This window comes from Schistocerca serialis, chromosome 7 (assembly GCF_023864345.2).
Source record: "Schistocerca serialis cubense isolate TAMUIC-IGC-003099 chromosome 7, iqSchSeri2.2, whole genome shotgun sequence".
In the NCBI taxonomy this organism is placed as follows: domain Eukaryota; kingdom Metazoa; phylum Arthropoda; class Insecta; order Orthoptera; family Acrididae; genus Schistocerca; species Schistocerca serialis.
The window spans coordinates 414648745-414661333 of record NC_064644.1 but is presented as its reverse complement, the minus strand read 5'-3'; the positions used below and the strand labels follow the sequence as shown (position 1 = coordinate 414661333).

The following is a 12589-nucleotide window of genomic DNA, read 5'->3' as shown; positions in this document are numbered from 1 at the left end:
AGCCAGGTACGGACTCAAAAGCTGCATTTCCTGCTTTTTGCGAGCAGTAGCCTTAACATTTAGGCTGCCTGAGAATGCCAAAACCTACACTGCCACTGATTTTTGCGCCTACAACTTTTGAACACAACTACCGGTGCTTCTCTCACGAGGGTGACATGGGAGCAGCACCTCTCTGAAGGACCAGAACTGGTGGAGTAGATGGCTTTTCCTGCCATAAGGGATATGTATGAAATTAATTAAATCTCCTGAAATGAAGTGAACGCTTCTGAGTACAGAAAGCTATGACAAACACTTAAACAGAGAACTGTTGGCAATTTGAGCTGCAAGTACAGACCTGTTGTGGTGACTCCTTTGCTTCTTTAGCAGCGCGACGAGCCAAATTTGCCTGATGCTTCTTTCCCTGTGTGTGTGCCAAATAGCTCCCTTCATTGTTATGCAGTGTGAGGCAAAGTTTACACTCATATGACCCTGGAAGCGAATAAAAGAAAAACAATTATTATGGTTGCCTCACAAAATAGTAAATTTTATCATAGACAATGGGTTAGTTCTTGTGGACAATGCGATGAAGGCAGGAATCAGCTGCGGCCTCGTCCAAAAACAAACTGTGGCACCGGTGTTCCAGAAAGTCAATGAGCAGTGGGCCCTTGCAGTCAAAGAAAAATGTCATCATGACTTTCCTGGAGCTGGCGTGCGCAGCTTTGGATTTTTGCGTTAGGGATGAATCCCTGTGTTTCCAATCTTGGCCCTGATGATCGCTCTCCAGCTCAAAACAACAACATCGTATTTCATCTCGCATGACAATATGAGACAGGTAACAATAGTCTTCATTGTGATATTGTACCAGGTGATGCAGTGATGGCAACATTCCGTTCAACTTCTGCTCATCCATCACACTGTGGGGAAATCACTGTGCACAGATTTTTTGGAACTCCAGATGCTCTGTCATGATGGCGTAGTGCCCAACATGAGCTGAATGTCTTCCTCCATTCACCTTGAGTAATTTCTGATGGCAGCATCTAATGCAGCAATGACGGAGGAGTAATGACACAATTGCTGTCTTTCAAGGATATCCGATCTTCTCAAAATCATTTATTCCATACAAACATGCATGCACATGACATACTGTGTTTGCCACACACAGCAGACTTTCAGGGATAAAGTTCACTCCCTGACAGCTGTTATGGGGTCAAAAACTATACTACACCTTGTTGTTCCTCTTTCTTGTCCTTTATACATGGTGACTTTTTTCCATCTGCACAAACTCTAGGGATTCACTGATGAGAGGATATGGAACAAAATAGGTCTAATGAACTTGTGTCCAGAAATGCATGGTTTCCCTTCTGGAGACAATTTACTCAATCATTCACTGTTGCAGAGACTGTGGTCTAATATGCACTGTACTACACACCCACAGTTACAGCATGCATTGAAAATGATTTCCATGATCCTCAACACATGTGTGTACACTCGGTAGCATGTTCTGACTCATACATTCACATCAGCCAGGCTGCATCCAAACAGTGTCAAAAGGCAGCATGAATACACAGTTCCAGTGTCTCCACATCTGAAATGGACTCTGCATACACGATACTTTTGAGATGGCCCCATAACTAGAAATGCTCGGGTTGAGATCCGGTGAACAGGCAAGCCATGCAACTGGACTTCCTTGTCCAGTCCATCGACCAGGGAAAACACGATTGAGATGCATCTGGATATTAACGGCAAAGTCGGCCAGAGTACCATCGTGTAGCAGCCACATAGCCCTTCGAATCACCAAGGGCACTTCTTCCAGCAGGTGGTCAAAGTCATCTGCAAGAAACACTGATAATTTCGGCCAGTTAGGCGATGTGGAAGGAAGACTGGCCCCAAAATATCATCGCCAATTATCCCAGCCCACACATTCAAGATGCACCGATGCTAATGATTCGTTGCCACCATACCATGGGAGTTCTGCATACTATCCCACAGATGAGTGTTGTGAAAGTTGAAGACTCCATTCTGCGTATAGGCGGCCTCATCTGTGAATAGGATGGATGACACAGATCCCGGAATCGTGGTTACATGGTGAAGAAACCAGTGACAAAACTGCTCCCAATGTGGAAAGTCTTTCGCTAGTAAGCACTGCATATGCTGTAAGTGATAAGGGTAGTAACAAATGTTCTACATGGTCTTCTGGCTTATCATGTACTGGCGAGCCAACTGCCTGGACTGACACGGCGGTCCAAAAATTTCAGGTACGTCCTTCAGGATTTCCTACTTCCTGAAATGACCTCAGACAAACGGTGAGACACTGTTGCAAACATTGAATGCTGTGGTTGTTGCCAGTGGGGATTGGTCTCCTGATACAACCTTGCTGCCCACCATCCATTGCTGTTTCCTTTCTATAAGTAAACACCATGTTGACAAGCTCTCAATCTGAATACTGGTACAATTCAGTCTCTGTAACAAAGTATGATTGAACAATTGGTCTCTAGCTTGGAAACCATGCATTTCCAGGTATGAGATCATTAGAACTTTTTGGTTCCGCAACCTCTCATCAGTCAATCCCTAGAATTTACACAGGTGGAAAAAATCACCCTGAAGTGAAGTCACACGCACGCAACTCACATAATGTCGAGCACTTTCAACAGACAAATGCTACAGGGCTGAACATTTGCACTGTTCCTTCCTGATTCCCAAGGCACAGCTATACATACCAACAAATCCACCATCCTCTTTATACAGTGTGATTCAGCTGCTCCTACTGCTGTCGTTTTATGCAACCTGCAATGTTATAGCTGGGCTTAATAAATAATGCAAGACTGTCATATTCTCTCGCTCACTACATGCAAAGTGTTAGTCATACAGAAAAAAATGAACAGAATCTCTTTGCAGGAAATGTAATATAGTTAAATTTTCTACATGTATACGGTTTTTGCTACATGCCATGGTTTTCAAATTATTAAAGAGAAATGTACAAAAGTGACCTTCAAGCACACTCTCACACCCACACTCAACCTCCACTTGTCAGGAGTTTTAGAATGCTGCTCATGGCGCTTCTTCGTAACAATGTAAAAATATTTGTGACTTCACAAATTATTTCCCATATTTCACATTTTCTGGTCTTCACTGACTGGCTTTATTACATCACTGGCTTAGTCAAGTACTTACAAAATCTCAAATCGATGTTTGTGTAAATTTTACCTAACAATTTTGTGAATTTTAACAGCATAAAACAAACAATTACATCGCTGCATTCATCAGGACCTCTACCTATAAAACTACTGCGGTTGTAAGGATTAAGTTTGGAGCTAACTGTCAATGCAATTAGTTTTAGTGTAATGTTTACAAAAGTCATTTTTCATTAATTACCCCCATTGGCAAGTTTAAATTAATGATGTTAACAAAGCTGACTGTACTGGTGGCATAATAGCTTGATCATGAGAGATCAAGAAAAATCAAATATCAGAAATAGTTTATGTAGTTGGAAATTTTGACTGCCACTAATATTATAAGCTACTGACAGACAAAACAAAACAAACATTCACACAAGTGTAAAACAACCCCCCCCCCTCCACACACACACACACACACACACACACACACACACACACACACACACACACACACACACACACACAGAGTTACTGTCATTTCCAGGTGCTCCAGCCTGACTGTTTCTCCATAAATCTTTCATTTCAAGAATGCTATTCCCATTACATATGCAGGAGGACTTCTGTGAAGTTTGGCAAGTAGAGAAGAAACAGAAATAAAATTGTGATGGCACATCACAAATCTTGGTTAACAACTCAGCTAGTATGAAGAATTTCTCGCAAAAGGCTCAAACTTTAAGTCAAAGCTGTCAATACATTTTGTTGCTTCAAAATTTTTGCCAAGATTAAGTTGGTTTAGAAAATTCCCCTTTTGTGACCTTACTGCCTGACAGTGTGTTTATAAAATTTGTAAGTGTTTGGGACAGGCAAGGGTGAGCTGCCCGAAAACAAATTTGTTGCCAGCGTATGTGGTCTTTAAAACCTCATGTCTCAAAATGTATGCCTGATCGATATTTCTGATAATTAATATTTGAAAGAACCCCCTCTTCTCTCTACGAAATGTCAAATTTCCACAAGTGTGGTTTTTTTTCTGTGAAAGCCTATAGTTATCCAGTAAAATTTCTTGTGTAAACGAGAACTACGGCATTCCATAATGTGGATAAATATGAAACATTAAATTTTTACTACACTTAGTCCTCTCTCACATCAAATTGACACTCAAATTCTACATTCTACTGTTTTACTATCAGTTTCTTCCAGTACAAGAAATTTGGGAATATAGCTTGGTGAGCATGTGCTATGAGGTTCACAAAAATATCATAGAAACATTCACGTGTTGGTAATCATGTTTTGTTGTTTTTAGAATGAAAGTAACCCTACAATCATTAATTACAAGCTATGGCAACAATGCGCTAGGTATTAACTGTTTCTTCAGATGCATAATTATATTTATATCTGGTTATTTTATTTTCCAAGTGTGAGATGTCCCTCCCACATGTAACAAAAAATCTATGAATATTTGTGAACCACTAAGTTTAGTCTGTGAGTTATCAACTTTTTAGAGTCATACCACATAGGTAAAAAAGTCATTAACTTTAAAAATTGATTTGAACTTTAATTTTGTATGGATGTAATACTGCTGATCTAAGTAACTGATGTATAATTCTTGCAAAAGGTTGCTACACGTTGGAAAGTACAGTGATGTGTGCAAGTACTTTCACAAGGCAGCTCATGTGGCAGTGCTATGTCATCTGCAGAGGGCACCTCAGACTGTGTGTGTGTGTGTGTGTGTGTGTGTGTGTGTGTGTGTGAGAGAGAGAGAGAGAGAGAGAGAGAGAGAGAGAGAGAGAGAGAGAGAATCACCATCAAAGCCCACCATGGGCCCCAGTCTATTTAAGGCTAGTCTCAGTTCTCTATGTGTATTGCTACAGCTCTTTGTGTACGTGTATGGTTCCTGCTGAATGTTACTTAAATACTATGGTCAAGTTGTTAATGCTTCAGTGGAATAAAGTTGTGTTCAGTCTACTGGTCATGTTTTACTTACGTCAAACTACAACATGATTGGCAGTGAGTGTGGTCCTGTTCTCCATGCAAATTTCTATTCTGGTTGGTCCTCCATTTATTCTCACGATGGCTGACGATGTTACAGAGAACATTTTATATCAGTAGGTTGAGCAGCAACAATTATTTGCCATGGCATTGCACCACCAGTCACAGGTGCTGGACAATCAAGCTCAGGTACTTCAATCATTGGCTTAGCATGCTCCTCAGTCTGTGTCACCTAGTGTTTTGCCATCCACAGCCCCCATGGCTTATCTGCTTCCCTTTTCTGCATACAATGAATCCACTGAGGAATGGGACATATAAGAGAAATGTCTGCGACAAGACTTTTGGAATTCCTGATGTTGTTGTGTGTTGTGCCTTGTTCCTTTCATGGATATCACCAAGAGTGTATCAAGTCCTATGTCAACTCGCCCATTTGCAGGATTTGTGGTATTTAACATTTGACCAAGTATGTGAACTTCTTTCCAAATACTGATGTAAGTGCTCCCATGTTATTGCATCCTGGGTTGAGTTTTACTGCTGTAGGAAGCAACTACACTGATCCTATCGAACATGGGTGGCGGAACTCCACGGGTCAAGTCATCGTAGTCATCATTTTGTGTCCAATGTGCATACAGTGTCTTATGCTGATCAGATGGTGAGGAGAGATGCTATCATTCATTTAGGTCCAGATCATGAGGTGTGAGAATGTGCCCTCTTGTGTGAAAACCCATCCGTCTCCAAGGTTTTAGCTATTGCACAGTCGTTCAAGGTGTCACAAGATGCACATATCTATACTGAGTCATGGTGTGTGGTATCAGCAATCCAACCCTCTCCCCAGATAGTTCGCAGGGGGAAGACACGGTCATGGCGGTCCACACATGATAACAGTGTTAAGATGGCCGGCCTCACTCCCAGCATCAGCTGCATCAACAAAGTAAAAGGCAACGTATGCATTCCATGCTCCCATCCTGCTCTTAGTGTTTCATTAACCAAGAGCACCCAGACTGCCCAAAATGCTGAGCTACCTGTCACAACTGCAACAAAAAAGGTCACATCGCTTCTGTACGTAATGCAAAAATTCAGCGCAACGATCCTGATGCAGATATGGACGTAAACATTGTATCGGCTATTTCTCTTGCACCAAACAAGCTTTTCAATGATGTACCGTATTTACTCGAATCTAAGCCGCACTCGAATCTAAGCCGCACCTGAAAAATGAGACTTGAAATAAAGGAAAAAAAAAAAAATTTCCCGAATCTAAGCCGCACCTGAAATCTGAGACTCGAAATTCAAGGGGAGAGAAAAGTTTTAGGCCGCACCTCCAAATCGAAACAAAGTTGGTCCATTCTAATATGAGACACAATTTAGGTATAATGAATGACGATACAGCTACAGTAGTTTGGTTCGAGTCGTAAGCTTAGCAGTTAAGCTTTACCACGTAGCCATTGCTATGCGTCAGGCGCTCCGTCCGTATTTATATGGGTACCCTTCCTTTTTCACGTGCTTCGTCTGGTTTGAATCGAATGCTTATTTTGCTTTGATCTGATAATTGCCGTTTTCTTTGTTATAGGTGTTTACGTCACTCTAAGCTGAAAATGCATTACTGTGCTGTGTCATACATTGTTTGTCGCATTCTGATAGTGCGTGTTTACGCCCTGCCGCCGCTCGCGGCATGGCTTGCTTTTGTGCGTGCTACCGCCGCTTACAATTAAAAAACAAGAGAGAGGAATCGTCTCATTAGCGAAACAATGGCAAGAGACTATTTGTTGTTACTTACACTGCTGCTTTCTTTGATAATGATCAACAAGAACCAAATAATAGACTGCGTATGATAGAACCTGTTCTGAACGAGAGTTAGGCGAAAATTTTTCTCCGTTTGAAAATCTTTGCGGCCGCTTCTTTAGTACGTCAAATTCTGCACAGAAATTAGAGTCATCTTAGATTTAAAAATCTAGTCAGTTGCCGTGCTTCATTTCTGCCTGTATCACTATTAGGCATAAGTATAATATATAAACATGACATGATACGTATATTTTTCCGCATTTGCTGTTGTCTCTAGTTTCGTAGTTTATTAGGCAGACAGGATTTAAATGAGATAGCAGCAAACACGAAAGAATACATGGTAAAATGTTTATATTCATATTACTCTTATGGTGAAGAGAATACTGCATGTGATTCACATTTCATCAGTTTCCTATTAGCAACCATCTCTTCTCACAGGTAGGAAAAAATTCAGAACTTATAATTGGCCATATTGACAAACATCTCAAACAGTCTTGCCAGTCGGATTTTCGTAGTACATTGAAATTCTGCTACATTCGAAGATGAACAATTCGGAATTTGTATTATTTCGTTGGATAATGTATGAAAATGCAGTGGTCGAAACTCGGGGCGGAGAAAAAAAGCTCGTCTTCCATCTTTTTTTTCTTTAAATTTATTTACTGACGCATTGGTTTTGGTGCCAGTATTTATCTTTGTGCCTACAAAGCATGCCTGTGTAGCGCTACATATATTCGACGGCAGAAGTTAGTTGTGGTGGCACCTACCAACATTTTTCAGAACTTCCGCTTGCTTTGCACTCAATTCTAAGCCGCAGGCGGTTTTTTGGATTACAAAAACCGGAAAAAAAGTGCGGCTTAGATTCGAGTAAATACGGTAATGTTTTTGGTAAAGTTCTGCACATGCAAGTGGCTACACGAGCTGCGGTATCCTTGTCAAGCTCACAAACTTATATGAACTTGGGCTCCTCTCTACTTCTCCCTGAGACACGAAAGTTAGTAAATTACAATAAACAGAGTATTCGTATTCTCAACCAGTATTCTGCCCCAGTTACCTACAAGTCAAGAGTCTGGTTACTTACGTTTCTTGTTGTAGATAATGCACATATGAAGAATCTTTTTGGAACAAGTACTTTTAAGTTGTTTGGTTTTATCACTTCAGATGAAATGAATTTAGTGTCCAAGCGCGTCCTGTGTACACAGTTAGATGCAGTATGTTCCAAGTTTTCCTCTTTGTTCTCTCCTGGATTGGGGTGTGCCAACAATTTTCCAGTTCACATTACCTTGAAACCTTCTGTTCAGCCTCATGCCCATTCAGTTCCAGTGGCACTCTTGGAACAAGTCAAACATGAATTAGGGCACCTCACGGAATCTGGCATTGTTTGGCCTAGTGCATCAAGTGAATGGTCTAGCCCCATATACAGAGTCACTATGTATGTTAGTTGTCAATACCCCTTTTCGACTGTACCAATACTGGCGGTTGCCTTTTGGAGTCACCAGTGCTCCCACTATTTTTTAGCTTTTTTTTTGGAACATCTTACACTGACTGTGCAGGGTTGTGCAACCTATTTGGATGACATTGCAGTTTACCGTGCCTCGAGAAACATTCACATAATCTCTCCATACTCTTATTTTCTGTTCTCCAAGTAGCCAGGTTGAAGTGTAACTTACAAAACTATTTTTTTCAATCTTCAATTGTTTATCTTGGGCTTGAAGTTTCTTGTGAGGGTCTCACACCACTGCATCAACATGTTTCTGCTATTGTATGCATCCATGCCATATGTCAGTCACAGAACTTCAGATTTTTCTATGCAAAGTCACCTATTACCAAAAATTTTTGCCTGGGACAGCCCCAATCATGCAGCTGTTGTATGTGTTGCTGCCTGCCAGTCGATCTGCATCCAGGATTCGATCAGGAGGAATTGCTTTGTTTCCACACTGATGTCACTGCACAGTAGATGGCTGATGGTTTTCCTGTAACTAGCTGACGGATCGCGAAGGCTGTAGTGTTGTCCGAATGCACCTCCTCCCTGTGCGTTTGACCCCCTCCATAACCATTACATCTTTCAGCATCGATTCTCTGTTGTAGATGGTGTTCTGCTTTTAGACACGGATGACGTGGTCCCTCGGATAGTGCTCCCCTCAGCAGTTTGTTTGGAGGCTCTCCATTATTATATGTAGATCAATGGGGCGTATCATGCACAAAAGCGCTGGTGTGTTGACACGTTTTTGGCCTAGCTTGGACGGTGGTGACATTACCTCCCTGGCTGCCTTCTTTTCACAGTGTGCGATGCAGCAAACAGCTCCCCAGGCATTGTAGTCTCCTCGGCCAGTGCTGTCACATGCATAGGGCCATATAAATGAGGATTTCGCTGGCCGTTTTCTCAATGCTTATCGGCTGTTGATATGATAAGTTTAATAGCAGTTTCTGTGCTCTTGGGGCTTCCTTTCTTAAAATTCAGATGATCAGTAAACATAATTTAAAAGGTTGCATCAAATGCTAAGTTAGTCAAGCAAAAATCTTAACAAGTAGCCAAGTGACTGGCTGCGGCTCCTGACCTGTTGAATTGCAGTTGCCAGCAGTTTCAAGCAAACAGGAGTGCATTAATTACTCTGATTACATTCAGCTGGTTTCAGACTGCAAAGAAATATGCACATTTCTATTCATGCTGAGAAAATTTAGATTCTCACATTGCCACCTGGGAGTTCAATAGGGAAAAAGTGTGCTATGAGCAGTATGGAAAAAGCTGGGCATACTTCTTTCTGATGAAGAAAGTGCTTGAAGTTTTTAAGGATGATGAGTTCAGTGGGCTCTGTCCTAGCATGAGGATTTCTGTTTCTGTCAGAACTGATCTAGTAAAGGTTCAGAACAAGAAACGACTATTGTTAAGCAATTTGAAAGAAAAGTCCACTGTTCAGTGAAACAAACATGGCCAAGAAGCACTGACAAAGGCTATAAATTTTTGATGGGTTTGACAGTTTGCAGTACTGAATCAAAATCTGGCATGCTGCATCAATGTGAAAGTTGTCCTGGACGAAATGCACTGGAGTCACACCTAGCTGACAATGTACAAGAACACTGACCCCAAAGAAACTATGCAGTATAAAGGGTGGATCTAAACAGATTGAGTATTCCTTTAAACTGCTAGTGTATGATTTTATCACAAAATAGGATTAAAAATTGCTGAGCTGACCACTTACCACATTGTTTCAAAAACAAAACACAATATCTCAAAAATGTGGAGTAAAACCTAGAGCCTGGTAAAGTAATTGCATTGTTTGATTTTGCAGTGATTACTGCTTTGTTGTTCTGGAAGAAGTTCAAGGTTTTCAGTGGAAAACACTCAAGCTACTGTGCACTGTTTCAAAAGGAAACAAATAAATGATGGCAAGTGAAGTTAGTACAGATTCTTGTGTCTGTGAAAAGATCTGTGTGTGAAGCATCCAACAACTACTACCATCACACATTAACAAAAAATCTGCCAGAGAGCCCAAGAAAATTCTGGTCACATGTAAAATTGCTAAGCGGGTCTAAGGTTTTCTTTCAGTCTCTTGTCGACCAGTCTGGTGTGGCAGTTGAAGATAGCAAAATGAAAGATGAAGTTTTAAATTTGACGTTCAAGAAATTGTTCACACAGGAGAATTGTACGAACATACCATCATTTGACCATCAGACAGAGAACAGTATGCACGACATACTAATAAGCATACCTGGCATAGAGACTGAAAGACTTGAAAGCAAATAAATCCCCTGGTCCGGATGAAATCCCAGTTTGATTTTACAAAGAGCACTCCATGACATTGGCCCCTTACCGAACTTGTGTTTATCGTGAATGTCTCACCCAGCACAAAGTCTCAAGCCACTGGAAATAAGTGCAGGGGACTCCAGTGTATTATAAGAAGGGTAAAAGAACAGACCTGCAAAATTACAGACCAATCTCCCTAGCTTCTGTGTGCTGCAGAATCCTTGAACATATTCTCAGCTCGAATATAATAAACTTTCTTCGGACCAATACGCTTATGTCTGCGAATCAGCATGGTTTTGGAGAGCACTGGTTGTGCAAACTCAGCTTGCCCTTTCCTCACATGATATGCTTAGAACTATGGAAGAAGGGCAACAGGCAGATTCCATATTTCTAGATTTCTGGAAAGCATTTTGACATGGTGTCCCAGGAATAAGTTCAAAGCTATGTTAGTAGCTTGAAGGCTTCTTAAATAATGGGACCCAGTATGCTGTCCTCGACAGCAAGTGTTTATCAGAGACAAGGCTATCGTCAGGAGTGCCCCAGGGAAGAATGATAGGACCGCTGTTGTTCTCTATGTACTTAAATGATTTGGCGGACAAGATGGGCAGCAATCTGCGGTTGTTTGCTGATGATGTCATGGTGTATGGTAAGGTGTCAAAGTTGTGTAACTGTAGAAAGATACAAGACAACTTGGACAAAACTTCCAGTTGGTGTGATGAATGGCAGCTAGCCCTAAGTGTGGAAAAATGTAAGTTAATGCAGATGAGTAGGAAGATGAAACATATAATGTTCACATGCAGTATTAGTAGTGTCCTCCTTGACACAGCAAAGTTGTTTAAATATCTGGGCATAACATTGCCAAGGGATCACCAATATAGTACTGGAGGGAAGTGTCGAGGGTAAAAATCGCAGAGGGAGACTAAGAGATGAATATACTAAGCAGATTCAGAAGGATGTAGGTTGCAGTAGTTACTTGGAGATGAAGAAGCTTGCACAGGATAGAGTAGCATGGAGAGCTGTATCAAACTGGACTAAAGACCACCACCACCACCACCACCACCACCACCACCACAACAACAACAACAACAACAACAACAACAACAAATGTTGCAAAGCAATATGAGGTGGAACGAGCATATGAGAATTTTGGTAAGGAAGGTGAAAGGTTGACTTCGGTTTATTGGTTTATTGGGAGAATTGTAGGAAAGAATGGTCCACCTGCAATGGAGGGTGTTGGTGCAATCTATTCTTGAGTACTGCTCAAGTGTTTGGAATCTATACAAGGTTGGATTGAAGGAAGACATTGAAGCAATTTGGAGGTGGGCTGTTAAATTTGTTAACGGTAGGTTCAAACAACACATAAGTGTTACGGGGACGCTTCAAGAACATGGGAAAGTGACATTCTTTTCGAGAAATGCTATTAAGAAAATTTAGAGGACCGGCATTTGAAGCTGATTGGTGAACAATTCTACTGCCACCAACATACACTGCAAATAAGGTCCACGAAGATGAGATACAAGAAATTAGGGCACATAAGGACGCATATAGACAGTCGCTTTTCCCTTTCTCTATTTGTGAGTGGAACAGGAAAGGAAATGACAAGTTGAGATATAGGTACCTTCCGCCACACACTGTACAGTGGTTTGCGGAGTATCTATGTAGATGCAGATCCAAAAGTTGTCTATTCTGTCAAAAACGGCAAATACAATTTACAAGGTTTTATGTAATTAGTGACATCCTCTGTCATGATACAGTGGCGATTGATGGTGGTGGTGGTTGTTGGGATGTTTAAGGGGGACTAAACAGTGAAGGTCATCAGTCCCCCATTTCAAAAACAGGCGAGACATAAATTCATGAAGCAGGTAAAACGCCAAGGGTAAGGAGACTCCCCCCCAGGCCCTAAAAGAACACAAATGCGGCAACGAACACTATAGACACGAAGAGTACAGATGAACACCAGACAAAAGGAAACAGAAGAAAAGAAGAT

The 12589-nt window shown here is 41.3% G+C and overlaps 1 protein-coding gene across 1 annotated transcript in view; it reads right to left on the bottom strand.

The window, feature by feature from the left end:
• The window catches only part of LOC126412467 (splicing factor 3A subunit 2), a 37648-nt gene that overhangs the window by 14384 nt on the left and 10675 nt on the right, over positions 1-12589 (bottom strand). Inside the window, exon 3 of the mRNA XM_050082079.1 lies at positions 335-468. Coding sequence (XP_049938036.1) covers positions 335-468 — 134 coding nt within the window. The remainder of the gene's footprint in view (positions 1-334; positions 469-12589) is intronic.